Source organism: Hyperoodon ampullatus, assembly GCF_949752795.1.
Source record: "Hyperoodon ampullatus genome assembly, chromosome: 1".
Taxonomy (NCBI): domain Eukaryota; kingdom Metazoa; phylum Chordata; class Mammalia; order Artiodactyla; family Ziphiidae; genus Hyperoodon; species Hyperoodon ampullatus.
In genome coordinates, this window is record NC_136914.1 from 146,621,402 (window position 1) to 146,648,819 (window position 27,418).

The 27,418-nt window shown below is 35.2% G+C and overlaps 1 protein-coding gene and 1 pseudogene across 4 annotated transcripts in view; one reads left to right on the forward strand and one right to left on the reverse strand.

Moving 5' to 3' along the window:
- Positions 1–27,418, reverse strand: part of USP53 (ubiquitin specific peptidase 53) — a gene marked incomplete at its 3' end in the record, with an annotated part of 55,030 nt that overhangs the window by 25,874 nt on the left and 1,738 nt on the right. Inside the window, exons 2-13 of one of the 3 annotated variants that reach the window (XM_079699761.1) lie at positions 22,659–22,751; positions 19,242–19,376; positions 17,087–17,200; positions 16,924–17,006; positions 14,564–14,669; positions 13,771–13,917; positions 12,820–12,969; positions 6,185–6,347; positions 5,537–5,689; positions 3,806–3,952; positions 2,106–2,844; positions 946–1,022 (exon numbers count right to left, since the gene is read on the reverse strand). In XM_079699761.1, the coding sequence (XP_079555887.1) occupies positions 946–1,022; positions 2,106–2,844; positions 3,806–3,952; positions 5,537–5,689; positions 6,185–6,347; positions 12,820–12,969; positions 13,771–13,917; positions 14,564–14,669; positions 16,924–17,006; positions 17,087–17,200; positions 19,242–19,376; positions 22,659–22,751 (2,107 nt within the window). The remainder of the gene's footprint in view (positions 1–945; positions 1,023–2,105; positions 2,845–3,805; positions 3,953–5,536; positions 5,690–6,184; positions 6,348–12,819; positions 12,970–13,770; positions 13,918–14,563; positions 14,670–16,923; positions 17,007–17,086; positions 17,201–19,241; positions 19,377–22,658; positions 22,752–27,418) is intronic. The other 2 variants (XM_079699762.1, XM_079699763.1) reach the window with 2 other exon arrangements.
- Positions 7,914–9,306, forward strand: LOC307050289 (ornithine decarboxylase-like; annotated as a pseudogene). The gene has a single exon. The product of its transcript is annotated as an ornithine decarboxylase-like (transcript).

Consider the following 27,418-nt stretch of genomic DNA (forward strand, 5'->3'; position numbering starts at 1 on the left):
AAAAACAAACTTTAAAATGTGTTCTTCATGGCTATTTTTTATCGTGAAAAATTATAGCTCTTCTAATCCTCTGAATTCTAAAATTTGAAGACAATGACTTTGATTCCAACCTCAATAATCCCCTTGCTCATCATTTTCCTTGATCCCTGTTCCCCAAATCCTTCAGGTATAACCTCTCAGTAACAATGCCGAATTCTGTATACAAACATCTAATTTTCTTTGCTTCTGGGCTGCTATGTGTTGCTAACAAATCACCTATAATAATGTCACACCATCACATATTTATTGTTTCCAAAGTGAACTTTTCTAGCAGGCTGTTTATCAATTTTTCTATCTGTCCTTAACGCCTGTGGTAGACATTAGGACTGTTCATACATATTGCAGTGCACCAGCAAATTACCCTTTTCCACCCTCTTTGAAATTAGGCCTGGCTGTTAAGACTTGCCTTGGCCAGTCAGATGTGAGTGGAAGCACATTTATCACTTCCGGGTTGAAAGTTTTAAGAGCTTACATGTGATTCACTATGTTGTGTCCCCTTCAATCTCCTCTTCCCCCAGTACTGCAATGATCAGAGAAGTACTGGTAGAGATGGAGTCCCATTAGCCTCAGGCCCTGAGTGATTACTAGGAAGAGATTTCATGCTGACATTCACAGGACATGTGCTGTGAGCAAGAAACAATCTTGTCCTAAGACACGGAGATTTTCAAGTTGTTACCACTGCACAGCCCAGAACCTAGCCTAGCCTGACTGACACACTTCCCCTTTTTCCTATTCCCTGAAGTAGCTATTCCCATCTTTTAAGACTTCAAGCATAAACTCTCCCAGCTTCCATCCTCATTACTCATAAACTTATCAGTAACAGGACTGTCCTTAGCTTCTTTACTCGTAATACCATGATTTATTCTTTACTGCTACTATGATAATATATTTAAATAAAATTTTTACCTTCCAAGTAGTTTTTGCTCTGTTGGGAGGTATAGTTCATACGATCTATGTTTAGATTGCTTGTCTTAATCTGGTTGCTAGAAAATAGAATAAAACACACACCAAACACATCAGCTATAATGGATTATTATTTAGTTTACCCCAAGAAAAAGAAAGGAAATAATATTTGCTAAACAATTATTATATACCATGTGCTGTTCTAGGGGATTAATGTACATTATCAATTTACATCTCACAACTTAAAATACTTAAAAGGAGCTATTATCCTCATTTTTCAATAGGAGATTAAGGCTGTGAAAGTCAAATTAATTTGCCCAATAATTAAAATCCAAGCCTATCTGATTACAAAGTTCTGATCTTTCTAATACCCTAGGCTACCCCTTTTGAAGAGGTATTAGGAAATTACCCTGCAAAGTAAAAAAGCTTCCCAAGTCTTTATTACAGTGATTATTTCGGTAAAACATGAGCGGTCGCTTTTTGCAAATCTGGCTTTTCAATAATGAATGTAATAAAACACCAGCTAACATCAAATTAAGATGCTTTAGATCGATTAAGAGCAGAAATAGTGGCTAAATTGACCTCAGTGGCGGACATGTTTTAGAGGTTACACAGAGAACTGCAAATAGACTGCTAACAGTAATATAATAAATGATTTCAGAATTAATTAAGAATTAATTGAACACAAACTTAGTTATTTGGCTGTATTCTTTAATACTTGCTAAAGGAAAAATATCTCTTTCATGGAACTGGGTTGTGACAGAAGAAAATAACCCCAGTTCTGAGTTACAGATGTTAGAAATGGGATAATGAACATTAACTAGGTTGAAGAATTAAACAATTAGCTTAATGACTGAGATACACCAATTTAAATCTATGGTTTAAAACCTGCAGTATATATACATCAATAGTTTTTAGTGGCAACAATGATAATGTATTTTACTTTCTAAATTTCCCCAAAATAAACAGTTGTTATTCTGGGAATCAAGAAATAACTATTAAAAATAGAAACTTGATATATCAAATAACCTGCAATATCCCAGGATACTCTGAGCTCAAGCTCTTTCCTTTTCACTTAACTGACCCCAACCTTTGAAAGTTACTTCAAATAACTAAAAAGAGAGAATGGTGGGGGGAAATCATTCATATAACTTGTGTATTACCTGAAGGATGCGGCTTCTTTAACACCACTGATATCCATCACTGTACCATTTCCATCGATAACAGGTGAGTCCAAATTAGCAGAGCCATTACTGATATGATCACTGCTTTCATATCCAGACTCTGTCCTTTGCATCTGCCAATTGTCACCATGAACTTTAGTTTCTTTGAGGGCGTTATTTTTCTCTGCTCCTTTTCCATTAAATTCAAGGGAACTCCTGCTTCCTGTTTCTTGCTTCATTTCATCTTCATATATAGTCATTAAACATTTTTGCTTTGGATTCTCTTTTGGACAACTGTTAAAACTCTGATCTTTGCTACATTTAGATTTGTTACTAATATTTGATTTATGTCTTGGACTATGCTGCCTTTTTTCACTTTCATTAAAAATACTATCGACATTTAATGTTTCTCTCATAGGTTTCCAACCTCGATTTCGGCTTTTAGTGCTGCCATTACAGCTGCTTCCTTTATCCCTAGAATCTTGGCTACTGTCTGTATCATATCCAGTACCACTGTCACTCTTAGATTTGCCAGCTATTTTCTCTCCTGAAGCAAGAATCTGGGATTTACTTGAACTTAATGTTTGTGCAGAAGCTCGACTCTGATGGGCAATTCGGTCATGCTTACACGGTCCTTTTCCTTGAATATGATATAGATGTGGATTCCCATATTGTCTAAAGCCATTTGGGGCAGGAGGTGATCCAGACTTGAAATGTGGAAGGTCTTCATCAACCAAATCTTTAAAAATAAATAGGTAAATAAAGATACAAATGAACTACTCTTCAGAGCCACTTTTTAGTCACAAGTCAAATACCTTGTTTGAGAAGAAATGTTAAACAGTAATAAGTAAATCATAACATAAATGGTTATATAATGATTTTTAAAAATGCTCTCTAAAGTAGATCATAAGATAATTAAAGCAATTAAAAAAACTATTCTATCTCATTCATAATTAATAAAAACCATAAAAATAAAAGTATTTCCCACCTATTATATTGGTAAAGATTTAAAATGTATTAAACCAACTGCTGTTGGAAACAGACATCTCATCACTGTTGGTGGGAGTGCAGACTGTCACTGTATTTTAGGAGGACAACTGAGCCACACCTACCAAAGTTGAAAATAAATAAACATACCCTAAAGCCAGCAATTATTCTGAAAGAATTTTATGCTAATGGCTGTATGCAAAAAGTACCTGTGAAAGGATTTCACTGCAGCAAGAATCTTAAATCAAGTTCTAAAGTCTAGCAATATCAGTTAAACTATACTATGTCCATAAAGAAAAGAGCATAAAACCATAAAAAGTAAGACGTGCTCATAATGAACTGGAAACTATTAACAGTGGAACAGAGCGAAGGTCAAGGGTTGCAGGAAAAGAAGTTCTTTTCACGTAATTTTATAACCTTCCTTATTATTTGAATGTACCATACGGGTGAATTGAATTTATAGTTAAAAGTAAAGTTGAAACATAAAAAACACAAGTATTCCAGGCTAGAATTGAATAAGAACTAGGAAAACTTTACATTTATAGGTTTAATAGGTATAGTAAAGAAATCATACTAAGATACATAATATCTAAATAAATATATATATAATATATAAAGAAATTATATTAAATTGTATTAAATTATAAAACTTAGCTTTAAAATAAGATTTTAGCTGCCCCTTTTCCAATGAATGCTGTAAGTTCTTAAGTTACCTCTATGTCTGCCCAAATCTTTTCTTTGTCCCCTTTCCAAATCTTTCCTTTGTGAGGAAAGTAAGTTTTTCTGTTCAATGGCTTTTAGAGCACATTCTCTGGAAATGTCTTTTATTTTTTCCCTTTGATCATTGTGACTTGACTTAACTGTAAAAGAAACCATTCTTTAATAATGATACAGATCATTTTTCAAATCGCTCAATAAAAGTACAAATTGAACTATATTAAAATTTAAGATGCTATATACTAACAAAATACAGATTAAACTATACAATGAAATCATTTTTATGCTTAACTAAAAACTCAATGTGATTTATGCTGACAATAGAGATGCAAGCTGTGTTTTAAAACTTCATGTATAGCTCTACGGCGAATGTAAAGGAAAACGAGAACTTTTCTTGAAATAATGAGAGCTAAAGGTAACTGAGTGGTTAGTATGTGTCAGGTGCTATTCTAAGTGTCTAAACTCATTTATCAATACTTCTCTGAGGTGGGTATAATTACTATCTTCATTTTGGATTTGGAAACAGAGGCATAGAGAAGTTAAGAACTCGCCCAAGTTCACATAGCTTGTACGTGTAGAAGCAGGATTATTAACACAAATTGCCTGGCTCCAGTGTCTGTGTTCTTAAACACATACAGTTTCTAGTAAAAGTAGGTATCTTTGAAAAATAGATAATGGCTTAAGATAAGAGTATCAATAATACATAAAATGGAAAAAGTTCCATTAAGAACTTTTAAAAGCATTTATCGTAAATGGTAATTGTTAATTCTGAATCTTATCACCCTTGATTAAATGGGTTACTTTTAGGGTTAGACATTATTTCATTAATATATTTAAAAGTTCCTTACAAAATCATCCTCAACGTCCACCCAATTAGAGTTTTGCATATTTCTAAACCATAACTGTACATCATGCTGTGATTGTTTCATGTTGGATCCTAATCACAGATCTTGGATTGTGAAAATTAAAGTTGTGGAATGATAATAACAAGAGAGAGTTGAATAAAAATGAGGTTAAAAATAAACTACAGGGCCTCCCTGGTGGCGCAGTGGTTGAGAGTCCGCCTGCCGATGCAGGGGATACGGGTTCGTGCCCCGGTCTGGGAGGATCCCATATGCCGCGGAGCGGCTGGGCCCGTGAGCCATGGCTGCTGAGCCTGCGCATCCGGAGCCTGTGCTCCGCAACGGGAGAGGCCACAACAGTGAGAGGCCCGCATACCACAAAAAAAAAAAAAAAAAAAAAAAAAAAAAAAAAAAAAAAAAATAAACTACAACTATAGTAACTTCAAACTATTGTTGCATTCACTAATACTACATTTAATTTTGGCATATGAGCCAAATTATTAACTAAATGTTTTTCCTCTACAAGTTAACAATTAACTCCTTGAAGGAAAGGCCATATCATAGCTTTCTCTGGTGACAGTCCAGGTTGCCTCCACCCTACTACTATGTACAGCCTTGAGCGCATGGAGAAACTCAAACACTAGTCGCGTCAAACTGTTCAAATAAAACTACGGGTCTCGGAGAAATGCTTAAGTCAAAATACAAAATTTTGTTTCTACTTTTTATTTTCTCTTCATGGCCAAGGAAAGCTAGTTAAGGACTCTCCTCTTGGTCCTTACCAAGAATTACAGATTCAGTAAGTGAAGAAAGAGGGAAGCTTAACTATGAAGAGGGGGAAGCTTAACTATTCAAGGACAATGTAAAAATGACAATTTAAATACATACCTGTTCCTCTACTGCCACTTGTTTGAATGTGGCTCTGATTAAATGATGAAGTACTATCTGCTTGAAATTTTTGATTTTCTCTCTGTTTTGTCTGATCACCAAATCCATTTTCTTTTGAATTCTCCGACTTATGAATTGAGGGCTTTTCACATCCTTAAAAAGACCAACAAAAATGTATAATCCCCTTCCTCCTCTCCACCAGCAGAAGAGACATTTGAATCATCTTTTCAGACATTTTTAATAATATAGAGAAAATTACTTAAAAACTTAGAGGACTGACATCTTTTAAGGACTTCTACATGCTTTGTAAGGCATTCAAAAATGGCCTCGCTGATTTGGACTTTTCCAGTGTACTAACTCACTTTAAATCTCAATATTTACTGCTAGTAAGAGCTACCAGCCAAGTATCCCCTCCTGTGTTTGTGTGACCATAGTCGTGGGTGGCTGCTGAAGGTGCTTCTGAGGCCACAGATGAGGAAAGGTTTCTTTATAAAGACTAACTCTAAGTATTAGAATTTTCCTGAACTCCACTTTACTGAAACTAAATTTTGAAATTATCTTCAACATTCATTTCATATTCAGTATATTAGTATTCCTAGTGTGATTGTGATAACAGAAAAACACTAAAAAGAACTTTTAAACAATTACCTATATTTTCTGCAACAGATTTATGATGTGACCAGTTGATGACATGCCTGAGTGCATCTTCAGTGGAAACTGCTGTGCCATCTGGGTTTGCGTAAAACAAAAGCAGTGGTTGGAAGTGGCATCGGATACACTTGGAGACCACATCTTTCCATCTAGTTCCAACCTTAAAAAATTACAAATGAATAGAAACAAAACAAAAGCTTGTAATCAATGTGTTACATGAAAAGGCAGAGACTGAATTACTTTGTATATTAAAAAATTTTAAAGACACTCAGACACTAGCAGTTCAACTGTTCATCATACTATATGATTAATTTTATTTTATTTAGTAACTAGTCTAGATAAAAATCATATAAACATTATCACTAAAAAACTGATGGGCAAGATTGTACACTTTCTATATCAAGATCTAGATTATCAAATTTTAAAGGCTTTATTCATACATGTTGATTGACTTTTGACAAAGACTTCAAGCAATTTAATGGGGAAATATAAGAGTCTATTCAACAAATGGTGCTGGAACAACTGAATGGCCGTATGAAAAAATGTTGACACCATTCCACTAAAAGCACAAAAATTAACTCAGAACGAGTCTTAAAAAACCTATAAAGCTTATAGAAGAAAACAAAAGAGAAAATTTTAACAAACTTGGGGAAGGTAAAAATTTCTTAGATAGGACATCAAACAAATCACAGAAGAAAAAATTATAAAATGGGTTTCATCAAAATGAATTAATAAGTTCTGCTCTTTAAAAGACACCATTAAGAAAATGGAGGAAAAAAAAAAAAGAAAAAGCCACAGACATCTAATAAAGAACTGGTGAGCAGAATAAAGAATTACTGTAACTCATTAATAAGATAATCCAATTTGAAAAATGTACAACACATCTGGACACTTCACCAAAAAGACATAAGAATGGCCAATAAGCACATTAAAAGATACTCAAAACATTATTAATCATAAGGGAAATGCAAATTAAAACCACCGTGAGATAACATTATACATTCACTAGAAGGGCTAACGTTAGGATGACTACCAGCGTGGAGTGCTGCTAAAAATGTGGAGCAACTGGAACTCCCAGTACACTGCTGGCAGGAATGTAAATTGTACAACTGCTCTGGAGATCAATCTGCCAGTTCCTTGTAAAGTTTAACATACACTTACTGTACAACCCAGAAATTCCACTTCTGGGTATTATCTGAGTGTAATAGAAAATAATATGTTCACGCAAAGACTGTTCATACCTCTAAAGGTAAATGGATAAATTGTTACAGTCATAAAATGTAACACAACAATAAAAATGAAGCACTGATACACACAACATGAATGAATATTAAAAGATATTATGCCGGTCAGTCCCTTTAGGCTCTGCCGCCGCTGCTGCCCCTCTGCCAGAGCTCCGGCACCACCTCAGGCCGGCGGTTCTCCGCGGGAGGGAGGGAGCGAGGCGGCTGACGGGGGCGGCGGGGACCCCCCCGGCGGGCCGGCCGGCGGTCCTGCTCGCTTGGTGGCGGCGGCTGCGTCTCGTCTCCATGGGGTCTGCCCGCGGCGCCCGTGCACTCTAAGGTGGACAGCAGGTTGTGCGTTTGTCAGAACATTTCCACTGCTGTACCGAGGGCACACGCATCTTCAGTGGGACTTGGAATTCCTGGAGAATTGCCTTTGTGAAAAGCTGGCATAATTTCTTTAAATTTCATCTCTTAGCTTCCCATAAAGATATCAAGAAACCATGAACAACTTTAGTAATGAAGAGTTTGACTGCCATTTCTTAGATGAAGGCTTTACTGCCAAGGCCACTGTGGACCAAAAAATTAATGAAGTTTCTTCTTCCGACGATAAGGATGCCTTCTATGTTGCGGACCTGGGAGACATTCTAAAGAAACATCTGAGATGGTTTAAAGCTCTTCCTCGGGTCACCCCCTTTTATGTAGTCAAATGCAGTGATAGCAGAACCATAGTGAAGGCCCTAGCTGCCACAGGGACAGGATTTGACTGTGCCAGCAACACTGAAATCCAGTTGGCGCAGAGTCTCATGGTGCCTCCAGAGAGGATTTTCTATGCAAATCCTTATAAACAAGTGTCTCAGATTTAATACGCTTCCAATAATGGAGTCCAGATGATGACTTTTGATAGTGAAGCTGAGTTGATGAAAGTTGCCAGGGCACATTCAAAGGCCAAGTTGGTTTTGCGGATTGCCACGGATGATTCCAAAGCAGTCTATAGGCTCAGTGTCAAATATGGTGCCACAGTCAAAACCAGCAGGCTTCTTTTGGAACGGGTGAAGGAGCTAGCTATTGATGTCATTGGTGTCAGCTTCCACGTGGGAAGTGGTTCTACTGATCCAGGGACCTTCATGCAGCCCATCTCTGATGCCCGTTGTGTCTTTGACATGGGAGCTGAGGTTGGTTTCAACATGTATCTGCTTGATATTGGTGGTGGCTTTCCTGGATCTGAGGATGTAAAGCTTAAATTTGAAGAGATCACCAGTGTAATCAACCCAGCGTTGGACAAGTATTTTCCATCAGACTCCGGTGTGAGAATCATAGCTGAGCCAGGAAGATACTATGTTGCATCAGCTTTCACACTAGCAATTAATATCATTGCCAAAAAACTCGTATTAAAGGAACAGACAGGCTCTGATGAAGATGAGTTGAGTGAACATTTATGTATTATGTGAATGATGGAGTATATGGATCATTCAACTGCATCCTCTTTGATCATGCACAAGAGGACCCAAGACTCTTCTTGGGTCTGCAGAAGAGACCCAAACCAGATGTGATGTATTATTCATGTAGCATCTGGGGACCGACCTGTGATGGCCTGGATCGCACTGTTGAGCGCTGTAACTTGCCCAAGATGCATGTGGGTGATTGGATGCTCTTTGAAAACATGGGTGCTTACACTGTCGCTGCTGCTTCTACTTTCAATGGATTCCAGAGACTGACATCATCTACTACGTGATGTCAGGGCCAACATGGCAACTGATGCAGCAAATACAGAACCACGACTTCCCACTCGGAGTAGAGGAGCAGGGTGTTGGCACTCTGCCTGTGTCCTGTGCTTGGGAGAGTGGAATGAAACAGCACCCAGAAGCCTGTGCTTCAGCTCATATTAATGTGTAGATACCATTCTTGTAGCTGTTAACTGTGAGTTTAGCTTGATTTAAGGGTTTGGGGGGGACCATTTAACTTAATTTCTGCCAGTTTTGAGATGTCTATGTAAATAGGGTTGGCACAGATGCAACGATGTGTAAGACTAGGTGATGGGGTCACACTTATCTGTGTTCCTATGGAAACTACTTGAACATTTGTTTTACATGGATTTTTATTCACTTTTCAAACATGCTACTAAAGTGTGCCCCTCAACTGCTGAGCAAGCATTTGTAGCTTGTGCATTGGCAGAATGGGCCAGAAGCTTAGTGTTGTGACCTGTTTTAAAATAAATAAATAAAGTATCTTGCAATTAAAAAAAAAAGATATTATGCCTAGCAAAGGAAGCCAAACACAGAGAATGTCTATTGTAAGAGACCATTCACATAAACTGTAGAATGAGATCAATGATTTCCTGGGACCCAGGGTTGGGGACAGCAAAGGGACGTGACACGATTTTCTGGAGTGATGAAAACGTTCTATACAATGATTGTGGAGGTTAAACAGGCATGTATACAGTTGTCAAAATGCAAACTATACACTTAGAATGGGTACATTTTAATGTTTGTAAATTATATCTCTATACAGTTCATTTAAAAACAAAACAAAACCAATGAAACAAAAAACAAAGCATTCTAGAATATTAGCTTTTTATTAGAGAAGGAAGGGGTCTTTAAAAAAATTTTCTGAGGAGTTTGTTCAAATTATACATTTTTAGCTGTTTACCCTCTTTACCTGGGATTCTGAGATACTTGAAGAACTAGAGTAGTTTGAAAACAAAACACACCTGAAACTCAAAGAGTGACTACCCAGTTCTTCCTTCAAATTTTGACAATTTAAACTATGAGAATGCAAAATAGGAGTGCCAAAATGTTGCTGCATACTGACTCAAGATGGAACTTCTTAATAAACTGCCATATCAAAGTACTAAGTAATTCAAGCAAAGTGTGGACTTTAGAATATGAATTTCCAAATTTTTTCACTGGCTTTATTGAGTATAATTTAATAAAATAAAACCATCCAATTACACTGTACAAGTCAGTGAGTTCTGATAAATGTCTACAATCATGTAATCCTCACTTCCAAAACTCTCCCTGTACCCCTGTGCAATGCCTGGCAACCAATGGTCTACTCTGTCACTTTGTTTTTTCCTTTTCTAGAATTTCATATAAGCGGAATCATATTATTTAGCTGTTTGTGTCTCACTTCTTTCATTGAGCGCAATGCTTTTGATATTTTTCTACATTGTTGCATGTATCACTAGTTCATTCCTTTTTATTGCTGATGATTATATTCCATTGTATGGTTGTACAACTTCTTTATCTATTCACCTGATGATAGACGTTTGAGTTTTTTCCAGTTTTGGTTACTATGAGTAAAACTACTATGAACATTGAAGTACAAATTATGTATGGATACATGCTTTCACAGGAGTGGAATTGCTAGGTTGTATGATAAGTTTATGTTTAAATTTATAAGAAACTGACCAACTGTTTTCTAAAGTGATTGTTAAATTCTGCTTTTCCATCAGCCTCACGAGAGTCCTTGCCAGCTCTTGGTATGGTCAGTCTTTTTAATTTTAGGCATTCCAATAGGTGAGTAATGCAATCTCATTGTGAATCAAATTTGTACTTTCTTTGTGCCTAATGATGTACTGAATATCATTTCAAGGGCCATTCATATATCTTCTTTGGTGAACTGTCCAAATCTTTTGCCCACTTTTTAATTGATTTGTCTTTTTATTATTGAGTTTAAGAGTTTTTGGGCTTCCCTGGTGGTGCAGTGGTTGGGAATCCACCTGTCAATGCAGGGGACATGGGTTTGAGCCCAGGTCCGGGAAGATCCCACATGCCGCGGAGCAACTAAGCCCATGCGCCACAAATACTGAGCCTGCGCTCTAGAGCCCATGAGCCACAACTACTGAGCCCACGTGCCGCAACTACTGAACCCCGTGCGCCTAAAACCCGTGCTCTGCAACAAGAGAAGCCACCGCAATGAGAAACCTGTGCACCGCAACGAGGAGTGGCCCCCACTCGCCGCAACTAGAGAAAGCCCACGCACAGTAACGAAGACCCAACGCAGCCAAAAATAACTAAATTAAATACATAAATTAAAAAAAAAAGTTCTTTATATATTCTGAATATAGCCTTTATTAGATATATGCTTGACAAATATTTTCTCCCAGTCTATAGTTTGTCTTTTCATTCTAACAGTACCTTACTGAAGAGCATAAGTTTTGACAAAGTCCAATTTATCAGCTAGTTTCATGGTCCATGTTTACTGACTGTTATCTAATAAATCTCTCTATAGCCAAACAGCAGTTTTAACCTTCTTATCTGATATGTCTACTTCTGTCATTTTTGGGTTTTTTTTTATCTTAAGGCAATTTAATATCAGATCTGGCCTGGAACTGACCTCCGAGATCAGTTATTAGTATGAACCCTCATTTTTGAGGTGCTGATGATGAAGTTTCTGAGAGAAAAGAAGGTGTGCTCCATTTCCCTACTCTGCCTGCTCACCCCATTTCATGTGATTTGAAGAAGTGAAATGGCAGAGAAGGCCTGTTGTTACTGATATTCCTTCAGGGCATGGGTCATGTCTTCCTACTTCTTTGTATATTTGGTAATTTTTTAGTGAATGCTATTTTGAAATGGCATATTGAAATTTCACTGAATTTTACATTTTTGGCTATTGAACTATTTTGTTTTCCTTTTAAATTTCTGACATGTAGTTATGTGTTATGTCATATGGTATCATCTTGGTCCTCTGAAGGCATCATTTTAAGCTTTTTATGTCAGGTCCAGAGCAATCTTCAGTCTAGGAATAATTTAGCCCCACTATTAAGGTGCTATTTTTCTGAGGATTCAACTTGATGTCCTGTGTATCCACTCTTGCTAGTACGGATGCAAACTATTCTAGCCCCGTATGAGTTTAGGGAATTGTTTTCCAGTGGTCCCTTCTGCCACCCTGTGCTCATTTACCCTACACATGGTGGATCACTATTCAGCCAAAGATTAAAGGGAATCCCTCTGCCAATCTCCAGAACCTTCCCTCTGTGCAGTTTTCTTTCTGGTAATCTGTCCAGCAAATTTTAGCCATCTTGGTCTCCTTGAACTCTAATTTCGGTTTCCTCAACTCAGTGAGACTACTAGGCTTCATTTGGGTTCTCCCTCGCTGCACTGCAATCCAGAAACTACCTCTAGGCAGTAGGCAGGGATCATTGTAGGGTTCATCTTGTTGGTTTCCCTTTTTTCTGTTCAACTGCCTGTCATCTGGTGTCTAAAGCAGTTGCTTCATCTATTTGGCTTTCTAATTTTTAATACTGGAGGGCTTTAATGATGCTATTATAATTAAATTCACTTATTACTATTTTACATAAATACTTACATATAATAATTATTTTATATAATTATTTCATTATTATATCATTTATTCCTAAAAAGTAAAAATCACAATAAACATTCCAGTTAGTAAAGCATCGCTTACCTCTTTCACATTTGCATCATCAAAAAATACCCATTTGGAACTCTTGGTATGAAAAGCAAAGGCACAATAATGTCGGCTAGTGTAGCAAATCATGCCAACAAGGTGAAGTTCACTATTTTTGGCATTTTCATCAGTAACCCTATAAAAAAGCTGTTTAAAAATAATGTATATTTAATACTGTATCTTTTTGAAAATGAGGAACAATTATTTGATGAGTCATGCATTTGATTCTCTATGAAAAATATTTCTCATGCATACTGCCCCAAACTGATATTATATTAATACTAAAGACACCACATTGCACTGTTAACAGAATTAGTACTTTCAATTAGTCCACAAGAAACATTAAGTCCAATAAAATGTATTTACTACAACTTAGTTTAGTAGCACAGTATCTCTAACACAGAATTTACTCTTTACATACATAAACTCAAAATGTGAGGTAAATTACACATTTCCTGATAATTCATGATTGAATCACATATTTTAACATACATTAAACATACTACCTCAAGATAACTATTTAAAAGTTTAATTGTAATATAAACCAATTCGAAATATATTAAGATAGTAAAAAGCATACTAAGAGATCAGAGCTGTAGATGAATTTTAAATCTTAAATTTTTCTAGCTTAATATTTGTATTTATAATCATTATCAAACACACACAAACACATACACACACACATGCAGTATCATATCGTCATCACTCTACAGTGATACAGGGATAGAGCGCGTGATGGTTTAGTTTGTAACTGAAAGCCATTCCTAGTCTAAGCAAGAAAGGCATTCCAGTTAGCCTAATTTGATTAACTTTATCAGAATTACATCTGCAAATTATTTCCTTTAGAAAGAAAATTTAGTTCTGAAAAACAAAGTGCCTTATAATATATGAAGATGTTTTAGAGAAATTTAAAAATAAAAAGGAAGAGAATGAAAAGAGTTGATATACCCCGGGAAGATAAAGACGTGTTGCGACATTCCGAACAACATCCTCGGTCAAGTCAGAATGCTCAGAGTCCCAGACTAAACCAATTGTAACAATCTCTGGGCAATTCATTAAAACACGCCGAATTTTTATTTTTTGGCCACAGTTACTCTAAAGAAAAACAGAAAAGACAACTTTTGAAATTATCAAAACAGATATACCACAGGTAATGCCTTATACAGTTTGTATTATGCAATAACAATCTTAACATGTATCAGAAATTTATTTCTTCAGCATATTAAAATAGACTTCTAGCAAAGTATTTGTCTTAGTTATTGATTAAACATAAAGTTTATTTTAAATCAAAGTACTTTTCTTTGGTATTTTTGTAAATCTGTTAAAACAAGAAGTCAACCTAAAAAAAAGCAGATATAAAGCCCTTGAAGCCATTATAATGAAGCCATAATAATGTTACATGACGGAAGAATAATACCATCTGTAATGTTTATTTAAAGAAAAACAAAAAATTTGTTTTTTGTTACAAACAAAAAATTTCTCTAAAGAGAAATTCTCTCTTTAGTCAAATGATAGACTTCAGAACTTAATCAACATATGCTACCTTAAATCCTTCACAGTGTTAAAGTTTTTAAAGAAATAAGAGCTCATATGGTATAAAGAGTTACCTAAGAAAACACTGAAAAAATAAATTCTTCAAATTAATTCCAAATATAATTAATATTTGCATGGTAATTTCTGAATGTCTATTTTCAAATTTACAAATACAGAAGCAAACTAATGTTCTCCAAATTATACTTACAGGACATTTCCTATAGTCATCGGTTGTATTTGCTGCTTGCAGCAATTCTGCAAACATTTCAGGCTTAGAGCGTTCATGCCTTTCCATCATTCTTTCAACTTCATTGCTACAAAAGAAAGAAGCAGTCCCAAATCTGGCCTATGAACTTAAAAAATATCCAGTAAATTTGCATCAAAAATACTAAGTTATCAATATAGGTATGATCATTTTTTTCTGTCTTAAAACACAATTTTGTTTGAAAAATTAACCATGAAGTAAATTTCCATTAAATGAAAAACTATGATATTTGGCAGGTTATGATGAAAAAAGTTAGGTCAAGAACAGAATAAAATAACATGAAATCATACCATTGTTTGGAATTAGATGAATGAGGTAAGATGTTCCATCTGAAGGTAATTCTAAGTTAACAGTTTCTTTTACATTATTACTTAACAAACAGGGACTTGAGTTTAAACTTTTGCCTAACAAGAACAAGAAACTTTAGGAAAGGCTCCCTCTCTGGCCTAAAGTTCCCATAAACAAAGTTATTTTCAGCTAAGAGAAGGGCCCTTTGCTGATTAATGCAGAAGTCACAACCAAAGCTACTTAAATGAGGCTTGTGCCTTTTGTTCCTATTATGACTACTAACCATTTCATTAGAGTCTAGGCAGGGTATCAGTGCCATTTTGTATCCAACTTCTCCTAGAGTCAAATTTTTACATATCAAGGTATTAAGTATCTTTAAACAACTATTTAAACATTTCCAAAAAGATATATAATGTAAGCTCAATACGCCTACTAGCTTCCATTTGTGGTGCTCTGGTTTTACTTAATAGTAATTTTAACTGTCCTAGAACTGGATATATTTTACAGTTCAATGGTAAATAATATACAATATTCAATAACAACTAAAAGTACCAATTCTTCTAAAGCACTTCACAAGTAGACTAGAAAGCACTAAATCTGACAGGCTCATTCAAACTGCACATAATTGTTTTTTACAAAATTGACAGCATCAGAGTAGTGGTTAACCAGATACATTTTGAATTTGAAATGAACCCAGACCTGGGTTTCAATCTTAATTCATCCATTTACCAGGTTAATCATATTAAGCTTATTTCTTGATCAACAAAAGTTTTTGTTAAGATTAAAAGCAACAATTTATGTAAAGCCTGGAACATAGTAAGCACTGAACAACTGGTATTCAATACTTATAAAAAGAGAGAGATTATAATTAGAATTCAAATTCTGGGCTTTCGCAATTTGTGGTGTGGACCAGGGAGAGACTGATGGAACTCTAATTCTTATTACCTAAGATACTGTCTCAGAGCACTGTCATTTTACACAAGAGTTTCAAAGTAGACTTAAAGTTTTACAGCTTTTAATTTGTGGTCTATCCTTATTCAAACACCACCCTACTTTTCATACAAAGTGAATGAAACTGACTACAAATGACTGAAGTTTAAAGAATGTTCCTCTAAATCGATGTTTCCCAACTCTGTATATATCCAAATTACCAACTTGCTATATTCAATGATCTTTAAGAAATAATGTGCTATATCCAAAATAAATCAAGGAAGTTTAATAATACAATGAAATGGATGAGCACCTAATATTCACTTTGTGCAATGATAAAAATATTGGTAGCATTTAGCAACTAACTGCTGTCCTGATGTATTCTGATTAATAATTATTGATCCATGTTTTGTCTTTTGTATTAAAGTATCTGCAAACATTTATGATCTCATTCAATGTTTATCATACATCAAATATTTACACTCTCAAATACATGTTGCCATGTTCAAACAACTCTTATTATGTAAAGTCTAGAGATCATTTTTTGGATCCCTAAGCTGATGTTTCATGGCTAGGGAGGGAAGGGACAGACAAGCATGGCAAATTTTTATTCCAGGTGAATGTTATGGCCTTAAACGCAATAAACCTAACAGAGGATTATTTTCACTTTTTTCTTTCTTGTCTGCTTACCCTAGCTTCCATCACTACGCAGGGACATGGTGGAGCCGACAGGAGACATGGCCACTACAAAGGTAACACCTTAGCAAAAATGAAGAAATCATGTACAATTCCATTTACCCTTGAACTTGTCATTTTAAGCTCTCCTTCACAGTTTCAAAAACTTGCTATAAATATAAATAGATATATATTTTGACAAATATTTTGTACATTTCACTGAATGACATCTATATTTGGTTAAGTCAGAAACAACTGAAATAGACATCACTTAGTACCCCTGATGGTAGCACATTTGTTAATCTCAGAGAGTAGATATTCATATATGTTACAGTTTCATAAAATAAAGGCTCAGTGTGATCAAATACATGACTAACATCTTTGGTAAATATGCTTTAATAGGTTCTTACCATAGGGCTGTTGTAGAAATGTACCGCACAAATTCTGTAAACGGCAGAGGATCTGATGATGCTCCACAGCTACGACACACACACTGCAGGTAAAAATATATGTCTAATTTATCAATCATAAAACATAAATATAGTCTCTAATAAAACAGTTAAGCCATCTCACCTGTTCATACAGAGTCATAGCAAACTTCTGGTGAGTGATACAAGATTTAGAGGTACACATGTCTGCATCTCTGCTTGGCACTATGTGAAAATGAATCCTCTCCAATATATTTTCCTAATTTAAAAATTAAAAGACAAATGAGTTGCAAATCTTGCATAGGACACTTCAAAATACAACTCTTTTTAACTTTACAGATTGAAAAATCTAAGTATTTTCCAAAGTGTCAAACTTAGAAGTGCCATATACACTGTCAGCTTTTCAGCTTCCCTCTTTAACCGAGCCTTCAAATGTTGCTCAATTATTCACCTTTTGCAGCATTCGATTTTAAAAAAATTTTAGCAAAACATTATAGTGTAACATGATTTTAATAAAGATTTAAAAAATCAATTCATGGTGGCTGACATCTAGAATTTAATATTAGAAAACAAGATTTCCTATGTTCCCAGCATTCTCACATTGAGAAAAAGCAATTAATTAAAAAAAATCCTACTTGGATCATTTGGATAGTCTATATAACTTAAATCAAAACACCAATGATAAAGGCTTATAATACCTGCACTAACAACCCGAATGCAAGTAATCTGCTCTTCAACAAACTTCTTATGAAAGTGTGGATTTGTAATATAGATCAATAAGGGGTATTAATTTCTTTAACAAATTATCCTTTTTACCAAAACTTAACCAATGGATTATTTTAATTAGTTAACTTCCCCCTCCTCTGCCCCAGGACATTTATAACTATTCAATTATTTAAGCCTGGATTTCTAGATATCCCATGAATAATCATATCATGGATTAGTATACTTCACTTAAGTGAAAGTAAGACTATAAAGTTCAGTATTGTACAAAATATATCCATTTATATTTTAAGCAGTGGAACAATTATAAACATGAGAAGTATGAAAAGCATATTTCATGACTGTTGTGTTGTTTTTGTCATATTTTAGTCAACATGGCAAGTGTGCTAAGCATTCGAGATGTTCATTTAAAAAAAAACATAAATGCCAAATGAATTCTATGAAGAGTAATAAATTCTTCAAAAATTTGGAGAACAGATTGGGGTGCTTTGATGATGCATTATCTAGTAGATGTGACTTACGTTGAACTTTAACAAATAATAGATTAGGAAAGTTTTGACTATTTCAGGAACTTGAGCAAAGGCTATAAAACAGGAATTTAAAAGACATGTTTGAGGAATGGACTGAAACTATCTCACCAGAAGGGAAAATTCAGTAAGGAAGCAAAGAGATAAACTGGAGTTTGAATTTAAAGAGCCTTAAATGTCAGAAGAGAGTCAGATGTGAATCACAGAAATATCTGAAGTGCAAGCATTTATCTGAAAAAAATTATATTAATATGGTGGCTGTTAAAAAAGACTCTTAGGATATAGGTTAAAAGGACACTAGTAAGGAGGCTTAAATAATGCTGAGAGTAGAGGCCCGAGCTAAACAGAAATGGTGACAGGGAAATAACATGGCGAGGCAAACCTTAAAAGGGTTTCTGATGAAAGAATTTACAGAATTTGCTGAAGAGATATAAGACTAAGAGTAGAAATAGCTATCTTAAATATAGGTGACATCTATGTTATTGAAACGATTAAACATCAACATGCATATTTAAGAAGGTATATAAGGTACATCCCTGATCAAAGGAATGCTCTACTCATCAATATGGTGGTAACACAGTCTCAGAACATCAACCTCAGTGAGTGATTCTCAACCTGGAGTAAGGTGTATATCAGAATTGCTGCCCCTGACAGCTGCCCATCAAGATCCTCTGCTCTTCAAAGAGAATCATTGCATGTAATGAGAAATGTTACTGGGAGAGTGTGTTGCATATGTAAACCCCGTGGAACAGAACGACTTAAGTGCTATGATTTATACATAATAAGCCTTTTTGCTCCAATAAATAAATTTTAAAGCATTTTAGTAGCCTAACTCTGAAAAATTAGAGCAGCACAAATAATCAAAAGCAAAAGTACACAAAACACATGTGGACTTAAACTGAGCTTTGAAGGGTAGGTAAGACAAGGATCTACTGAGCAGTTCTGATACTTTTCCACTGCTATAAACTTATGTTTCATTTGTCTCAAAAGGTGCATAATTTAAGGAATGCCAACTGCCATTCTAACTTAAGGATTATCAGAAATACTTACAAAGCACTCTGCAGCATCATCCATAAGGCCAAGCTGAAATCGCTGCTCATCTTTGAAACTTTCTGCAAGAGCATGCCTTATGTTATCCGAAGGAAGTGCTTTTTCTCGACTGTGTTGAAACTGTGCAAATATTGTCTGGGAATCAACAAATACATCAACCAGTAAGTTTAACACCAACAACTAAAAAACACTTGAGCAATTTCATTTCAACAGCGAAACTCGAAACTCTATACTCAAACTAACAGTTTTTGCTTTAAAATTCCATACAAAAAATTAATTATTTCTATGAGTAATATGTAGAAATGGTTGCCCCAGTCTCTAAATCAAATGTTAGTGCATAAGAATTAAACATGTAAAGTTCTCAGATCCCATCCTCAGAGATTCTGATTGAGATGAGGCCCATTTTTAAACTGTTCCCTAGCTGACTATGATCTAAGTTGTTTAGAAAGAGTTTTGAGATAAGTCGCTTTAAATCTTAAAGTGTACTGTAGGAATTAAAATTATGTTATACAAAAATAAACATATAATCAAATAAAACAGTAGGAACTCACTAGACTTGAAACAGTGGGAACATCATTCAAGAACATTAAATTATAGGTGTTAATCTGGTCTTCTATTTTCTTTATTGAATTTAAGCAAGAAAAACTTTTTAATAAGTTCCAGTTTTATGACAATCATCTTAGGTGAGTGAAAGTGGGGAAAAAATAAAGTTTGCTGTGTGATAAACCACCAAATAAGGATTGATCATATTAAGTTCTATATTAATTAGCTCAAGGGGTATGTCACCTCAAAAAAAAATGCTTTTAAGATCAACATATGGTAGGCTGGGAAATATTTCAAGAATCTGTTCCACTGATACAAGAAAATTTAATTTACAAATAAGAAATTAAAAAAGAAAGATGCCAAGTGATATTAGATATCCAGAACCAAAATTTTTAGCTACAATTACAAATGATAAAAAATGAAAAATATTTTCACAAGTCATTTCTTATTTAGGTAGTCAACTTTTCCAGGTAATGTTTAAGATATTAATCCTACACGAGACTGATGTTCATTTAACATCTATTTTTTTGATTGTCTAATATATGTGAGGCATTGTTCTACACCAGAAAACAAAGATCCTGCCCTCATGGAGCATACGTTCTAGTTGTAGTAATGAGGAGAGGGCAAATAAGTAATTATATGTCGGAATGTAATAAGTACAGTAGAGAAAGACAAAGAAATACAATACAAGAGAGAAAGATAAAGTAGTGTAATAGGGATAGGGATGCTGGGGGTAGGAGAGAGGGAGGGAGCTTACCTATTACCAAGGGTAGTCAGGGAAGGTCTCACTGATGGAAAAATAACATTTAAGGAGAGGCATAAAGGAAATAAGGGTGTTAGCCACAGGGACATCTGGAAGAAAATCATTCTAGACAAAAGGAATAATAATGAAAACACTCAGAGATGAAAGCCAGCTCTGAGAAACTGCAAGGAGGACAGCACAGTGTGTGTGTGTGTGTGTGTGTGTGTGTGTGTGTGTGTGTGTGCGCGCATGCACAGGTGTTTTGAGGCAGGGGATGCAAGCAGGGGAAAGAGGCAGGTGATGTGTAAGGCTATGGGAATACCTGAGCTAGAAAATTTAACTAGTTTTTACAACTGGACAAAACATTCAAAATTTACTGCAGAGTAAATAAAATGCGATACTGTAATCTGATCTAAGTTCATTCTTCATCAACCCTATTTTTACCATATAAAAAAGAGAATATAAAATTGCCTCCTGATTGGGATTGACATGTATACACTGATGTGTATAAAAGTGATGACTAATAAGAACCTGCTGTACAAAAAAATAAATAAAATTAAATTAAAAAATTAAAAGAAAACAAAATTGCCTCCTTTGGTGACTTATTCAAACAGCCTTTTTAGGAATGTAAGTCAAAATAAAGCATGAAAACTACCTTTTATTTTCCTGTATTATGTATATGTGTGTACTAAGAATATTCAAGAATGTAAAAGACTGAAATATTTATTTCTGAAAACATATTAATCTTAAATTCTTGGGCAAAAATTTCAATGACATAAATGAGTTGCTAATATATACTGGACTGCCCATTTCTGCCTTTGTTCCTATTCTATATATTCTCATCCAAGCAGCCAAAGAGATCTAGTCCAAATATTATACTTACTTAACACAGGTTATATCACTCCTCCACTCAAAACAATCCCACGACTTCCTAAACCACTCAGGAGAAAAAGTCAAGGTCCTCACAAAGGTCTAGAAGGCCCTACACAATCTGGATTCCTGTTCCAGTTATCTACTGCTGCATAACAAAACCACCCCAAATCTTAGGTACTAAAAATAACATTTATTTTGGTCACAAGTTTGCAGTTTGGGTGAGGACAGCTCAACTGTGCCCCACTTGCAGTTATCTGTAATAGTCTGAATGCTGGAACTTGGGAGTCATATGAAGGTCACTCACTAGTGTCTAGAGGTTGATGCTGGTTGTTGGTGCTGCCTGTTGGCCAAGAACTTGGCCGTAGCTATGACCAGCTTGGCTTCCTCACAGCATGGCAACTCACTTCCAAGAATGAGCACCCCAACAGACAGAACCAGGTGGAAGCTTTATCACTTTTTCTAATCTACCCTAATCTCATTTCTGCTACATTCTATATGATGGAAATGAAACATTAGGGGCAACCCATATTCAAGGAATTAGACTCCACCTTTCAATAGAAGAGTGCAAAAGAATCTGCAGACATTTTTGAGGTCACCACAACTCACCTTACCTCTGAGCTCATCTTCTATCACTGTCCCCCTTGCTCACAAAGCTTCTGCCACCAGTCAGGTTTCCTTGAATATGTCACGCACACTCCCACCTCAGGGCCTTTGCAGTTGCTGTGTCCCTGCCTGCCTGGAAGACTCTAGTCCACTCCATCACCTTTTCCAAGTTGTGATTTAAATGTCATTCTCTCAGTGAGGCTTTCCTTGCTACTCAACACTCTCTAGTACCTATCCCTGATTTATATTTCCTCCTTTGCAGTTATTATTACCTAACATACTTTATATTTTGTTTATTTATTTTCTTCTCCCTTACAAGAATATAAGCTACAAGAGAACAGGGATTTTTATTAGTTTCGTTCACTGCTGTATCCCTAGTAACTACAGTAGTGCCCAGAATTCAGTAGTAACTCAAAAAACATCTGTTAAATGATTATTTCAAAATAATGAAAAATATAATGTTCCTAACACAGGAAGATGGATCCATAAACCTGAATAAGTCATACTTTAAGAATTCCTCTTCAAAACTGTAAGTCACTTGACAATAACTTTAATTACAAATAAACTTACCAAATATGTCAAACAAACCAAACTATCAAATAAAATTAAATCTTTTGAGAAACAATAGTAATTTTTCGGAACTATTAAAAGGTTACCTTCAATGCACAAAATATGCAGGCATCTCCCTGACAAACATGTCCAGTCAGAACCCGCAAGCTTCTTCGGAATATATCTAATTGCCATAAAACCTAAAAAATAGTGAGATGTGAAGAAAGAAAGAAACACAGTAATATTTTTCTCACTGGGATGAAGGACAGATTTAAATATTTTTTAAATTGCGGGAGGCTAATAACTTCTTTTAATCTCTTATACATAATTAGATATATACTACTAATAAATAATATACATGTAGTTCATATATAAAAGATGGATTTCGAAAATATTACTATGAAAATATTACTATGGATTCACATGTAAAAACCATGACAGGCACAGAACAAGAAAAAAATAACTCCTCAGTTAAGGAATTTATATGAACAGGAAACAAGGGATACTGAATGCAGGACTTGGCAGAGACTTGAGAGAGGAAGTGATTATAATACTTGGAATGAACTGAAATTTAGGAAGGAAATATAATTGCAGTTAAAAGTCAGGGTGTACCAAATAAGGGTCAGTATGTAGTGGCAAGAAAAAAGGGCAGAGGCCTGTGTGGTCATTGTATACTGAGTGAAAAACGGGGCATCTGCGTAGTCATGGGGGTACAGCATAATATGAAGCAGCAGTTAAAAAATAACCTGAATATATCTGCTGAAATTATCCAATCATCATTTACTACTAAAAAAACAAAAACAAATTAAAAAAGACTGTAGTTGTTTAAATAAATCAGTCTAGTACTTAAAATCATTCTAGAAAAATCTGAAATTTATACAATGGGGATAACTGTGTCAGCCTCATAGACTTCTTGTAAGGATTAAATATATGTATGTAATATGTGAAGTGTTTAGAGCAGTGCCCAGTACACAAGTGGCATGCATTGAATGCAACCTGCTATTTGTTGCTGTAAATACTATTACAACAAACAATTAAGATCTTCAAGTTTCTCTATACCTTTCAGTCATTTCCTCAAATAATAAAACCAAGAAAATCCATTCACTATCTCACATTTCTCCCAACCAAAAAAAAAAAAAGATTAATAAAAACAATTTTAAAAGTTTCCTATTTTTTTAATAACTCAGAACTAAAAGCCATTTCAGAATTTCTCTTTGATAGTTGCTTTTTCTTAAAGCATAACTAATAGGATTCATTTAGTTATCACAAATAACTCAGTGTTTTGCAAAGCACTTGAAAATGTTTAATAACTTTCTTACATATCATATTCTATCAGACCATAAAATATACATTAAAATTCATACATTTGTCAAGATGAAGGTCATGACAGCACAGTTGTGGGAAGTGCACAGCACTGTAGTTAGTGATACACCCTCTGAAGACAAGCTGCGTGGGTTCTAATTCTGGCTTTACTGTTTACAGCTCTTGGGCTGACTTGAGCAAAATATTTCCTGAAACTTAGTTTTCTCATCACTGAAAGGAAGATAAAAGTAGTACCTATCTCTTAGGATCACTGTAAGAACTAGATTAGATAAAACACAGTGTACCAATGCACAGTAAGAGCACAATAAATGTTAGCTATTAAATATTTTAACTTTGCTTTTAACTTACAGAACTCAAAACCACACCAATATGTCATACCTACTTAACTGTACCACTTTCTCATCAAATAAAAGTTCAAAATATTCAGCCAAAAGAAAAAACTCTATAATCTGCTTATAAGGCTTACGAATTAAGTCTTTCAAATGTAATGTTTTCTAGGGTTAGCAAAATGTTTAACTTACACTGGACCTAAACTACAGAAAAAAATATTTTATGTGACTTCTCTGTATACTACTCAATATAAAAGTTTAAAAATGATTTTCACAAATCCATACCAAAAATTATCTTCATTATAGTTAACATTTATCCTATTTCATTTAAAAATGTTGATTATATTCTACCACCTGTTTTAAGTTAAAGCCTAAGCTAGTTGTTGGACTAATTAGTTTTTAGCAATATAATTTTATAATATAAACATTTTTCTTTTGCATTATTTCCACGTTTCATTTTAACATGGTACTTAACAAAATTAATGTAGTTATTTTGAATGTTTATGTATGTTTCTTATTTAGTTATTCCCCAAAGATTAATACATATATATATGCATATGCATTTAATAAAGGAATATAAACCTTTCATCATATTCCTGACCTCAAAATAATATAAAAAATAATAAAAATTAAGGGGAAATGGCATATAAATTCATTTTTCTTACTTGTATTACATCCAAAACATTTTAATAATGTCCATTTTAGTAATTTCTTACAAAACGTATTTCACAATTTATTTCTCAGCAGTTTAAAAAGTACTCATCAAACTGCATATTAGCATTTATATTCTGAATTTTTAAAAATGAAGTCAGGCTTTTTCTGACAGAGGTCTACTTGAATAGCTGTTTTGTCAGTGAGGACTGGCTTTCTAAATTAGTTTATACAGTAGACATTTTAACATCAGGGGCCAGCTGATTCCCTGGGTTCAAGCGATGGAGCTGGGAGTTCAGGGAAACCAAAGCAGCTAGAGTTGGCGGGACAGAGTGCCGCAGTGGGGAGAGCTGCACACAGTTAACACCAGAGCTCGCGAGGGGGCCTCTCGAGTATGCAGGTGAGCACTGTGAGGAAACTACCTGAGACCAGGAAAGAAAATCCCAAAAGATTAGATGTAATGCCCAAAGCACATATCAGTTCAGGGCAGTGCCTGTTCCCAGCAGCCAAAGTGGAAAACATCATAATTCACAGAGCATCAGTTAAAGAAAGAAAGGTCCCTCCCCACTAGCAGAGAAATTAACCCCAGAATAAACGCAGTTCTGGTACTGCCTACAAAGCTTAAATGTAAAATGATCAAACTGTTTCTAAATAAACTAATCCTATCCCAGAACAATGTTCAAGAATATTTTTAGGGATATAAAAATACCCATCACCCAACAAAGTAAAACTTAAAATGTTGTCTGACATCCAATCAAAAATTACCAGGCATGGGCCTCCCTGGTGGCGCCACAGTTAAGAATCTGTCTGCCAACACAGGGGACACGGGTTTAAGCCCTGGTCCAGGAAGATCCCACATGCCACGGAGCAACTAAGCCCGTGCACCACAACTACTGAGCCTGCACTCTAGAGCCCATAAGGCACAACTACTGACGCCCACATGGCACAACTACTGAAGCCCGTGCGCCTAGAGCCCAGCTCCACAACGAGAAGCCACCACAATGAGAAGGCTGTGCATCGCAATGAAGAGTAGCCACCGCTCACCTCAACTAAAGAAAGACCACACGCAGCAACTAAGACCCAATGCAGCCAAAAATAAATAGATTAATAAATTTTAAAAAATTACCAGGCATTACAAGAAACAAGAAAATATATTCCAAACCTAGAAAGAAAGAAAAAAAAAAGAACAGAATTTGCACAGGCAGAATTAGTAGACAAGTACATTAAAATAATTATTATACCTGTATTCATATATTCAAGAGGTCAGAGAAAAGATTGGACATGTTAAGTATAGACACAAGTGATTTTTAAAAGACCCAGAGCAAACTTCTAAAGGTGAAAATTACAATGTCTGAGATTTAAAAATACACTGGTGATATTACTAGCAGATTAAATAAACATTGCAAAAGAAAAATTAATGAACTTGAAGACACAGCAACAGAAACCTATAAAATGAAAGAGAGAAAAACAAAAGAATGAGAAAGAAAATGAAGAGCATATCAGAGAACTGTGGGACCTAAAGCAACCAACTGCATATGTATCAATAACTGGAATCCCCCAAAGGAGGGGAGGGATAGAAAAATTTGAAGAAATAATGGTCAAAGAGTTTCCACATTTTTTAAAATTTATTTTTATTTAATTTATTTTATTTTTGGTTGTGTTAGGTCTTCATTGCTGCGCACGGGCTTTCCCCAGTTGCGGTGAGTGGGGGCCACTCTTTGTTGCGGTGCGCAGGTTTCTCATTGCAGTGGCTTCTCCTGTTGCAGAGCATGGGCTCCAGGTGCGTGGGCTTCTGTACTTGTGGCACACAGGCTCCACAGTTGTGGCTCACGGGCTCTAGAGTGCAGGCTCAGTAGTTGTGCTGCATGGGCCTAGATGCTCTGAGGCATGTGGGATCTTCCCGGACCAGGGCTCGAACCCGTGTCCCCTGCATTAGCAGGTGGATTCTTAACCACTGCGTCACCAGTGAAGCTCATCCACATTTGATTAAACTTATAAAGCCATGGGTCTAAGATGCTCAATGAACCCAAACACAAGAAGCATGTAGAAAACTATATCAAGGCACATCATAACCAAATTGTTTTAAACCAGTTAAAAAAAGAAAATCTTAAAAGCAGCCAGAAAAAATGGGGCACATTACAAACACAAGAACAAAGATAAGAATGACAATAGTTTTCCAGAAGAAGTAATGCAAGCCAGAAGACAGATGAGCAAAATCTTTAAAATACTAAAAGAAAAACTGTCAACTTAAACTTCTTTAATGAATGAAAATATCTTTCAGTAACAAAAGTCATCCTTCAAGCAGAAGAAATGATGCTAGATGGAAAGCTGGATCCACACAAAGGAGTGATGAGCACCATAAGTGGTAGCTATGTAGATAAGTAGAAATAACCTTCATGGCAAAGGTCAGTGGACTGTTCTTTTTTTTTTTTTAATATATCAACATAGGAATACTTCTCCATTTTCTTTACCACGTAAGTGTCCTTGCTCAGAGTTTTCTTTTGTTATAATAAGCTTTTCATCTCCCTAAACTACATACAGTATTTTGGGAGCCAAAAAAAGGG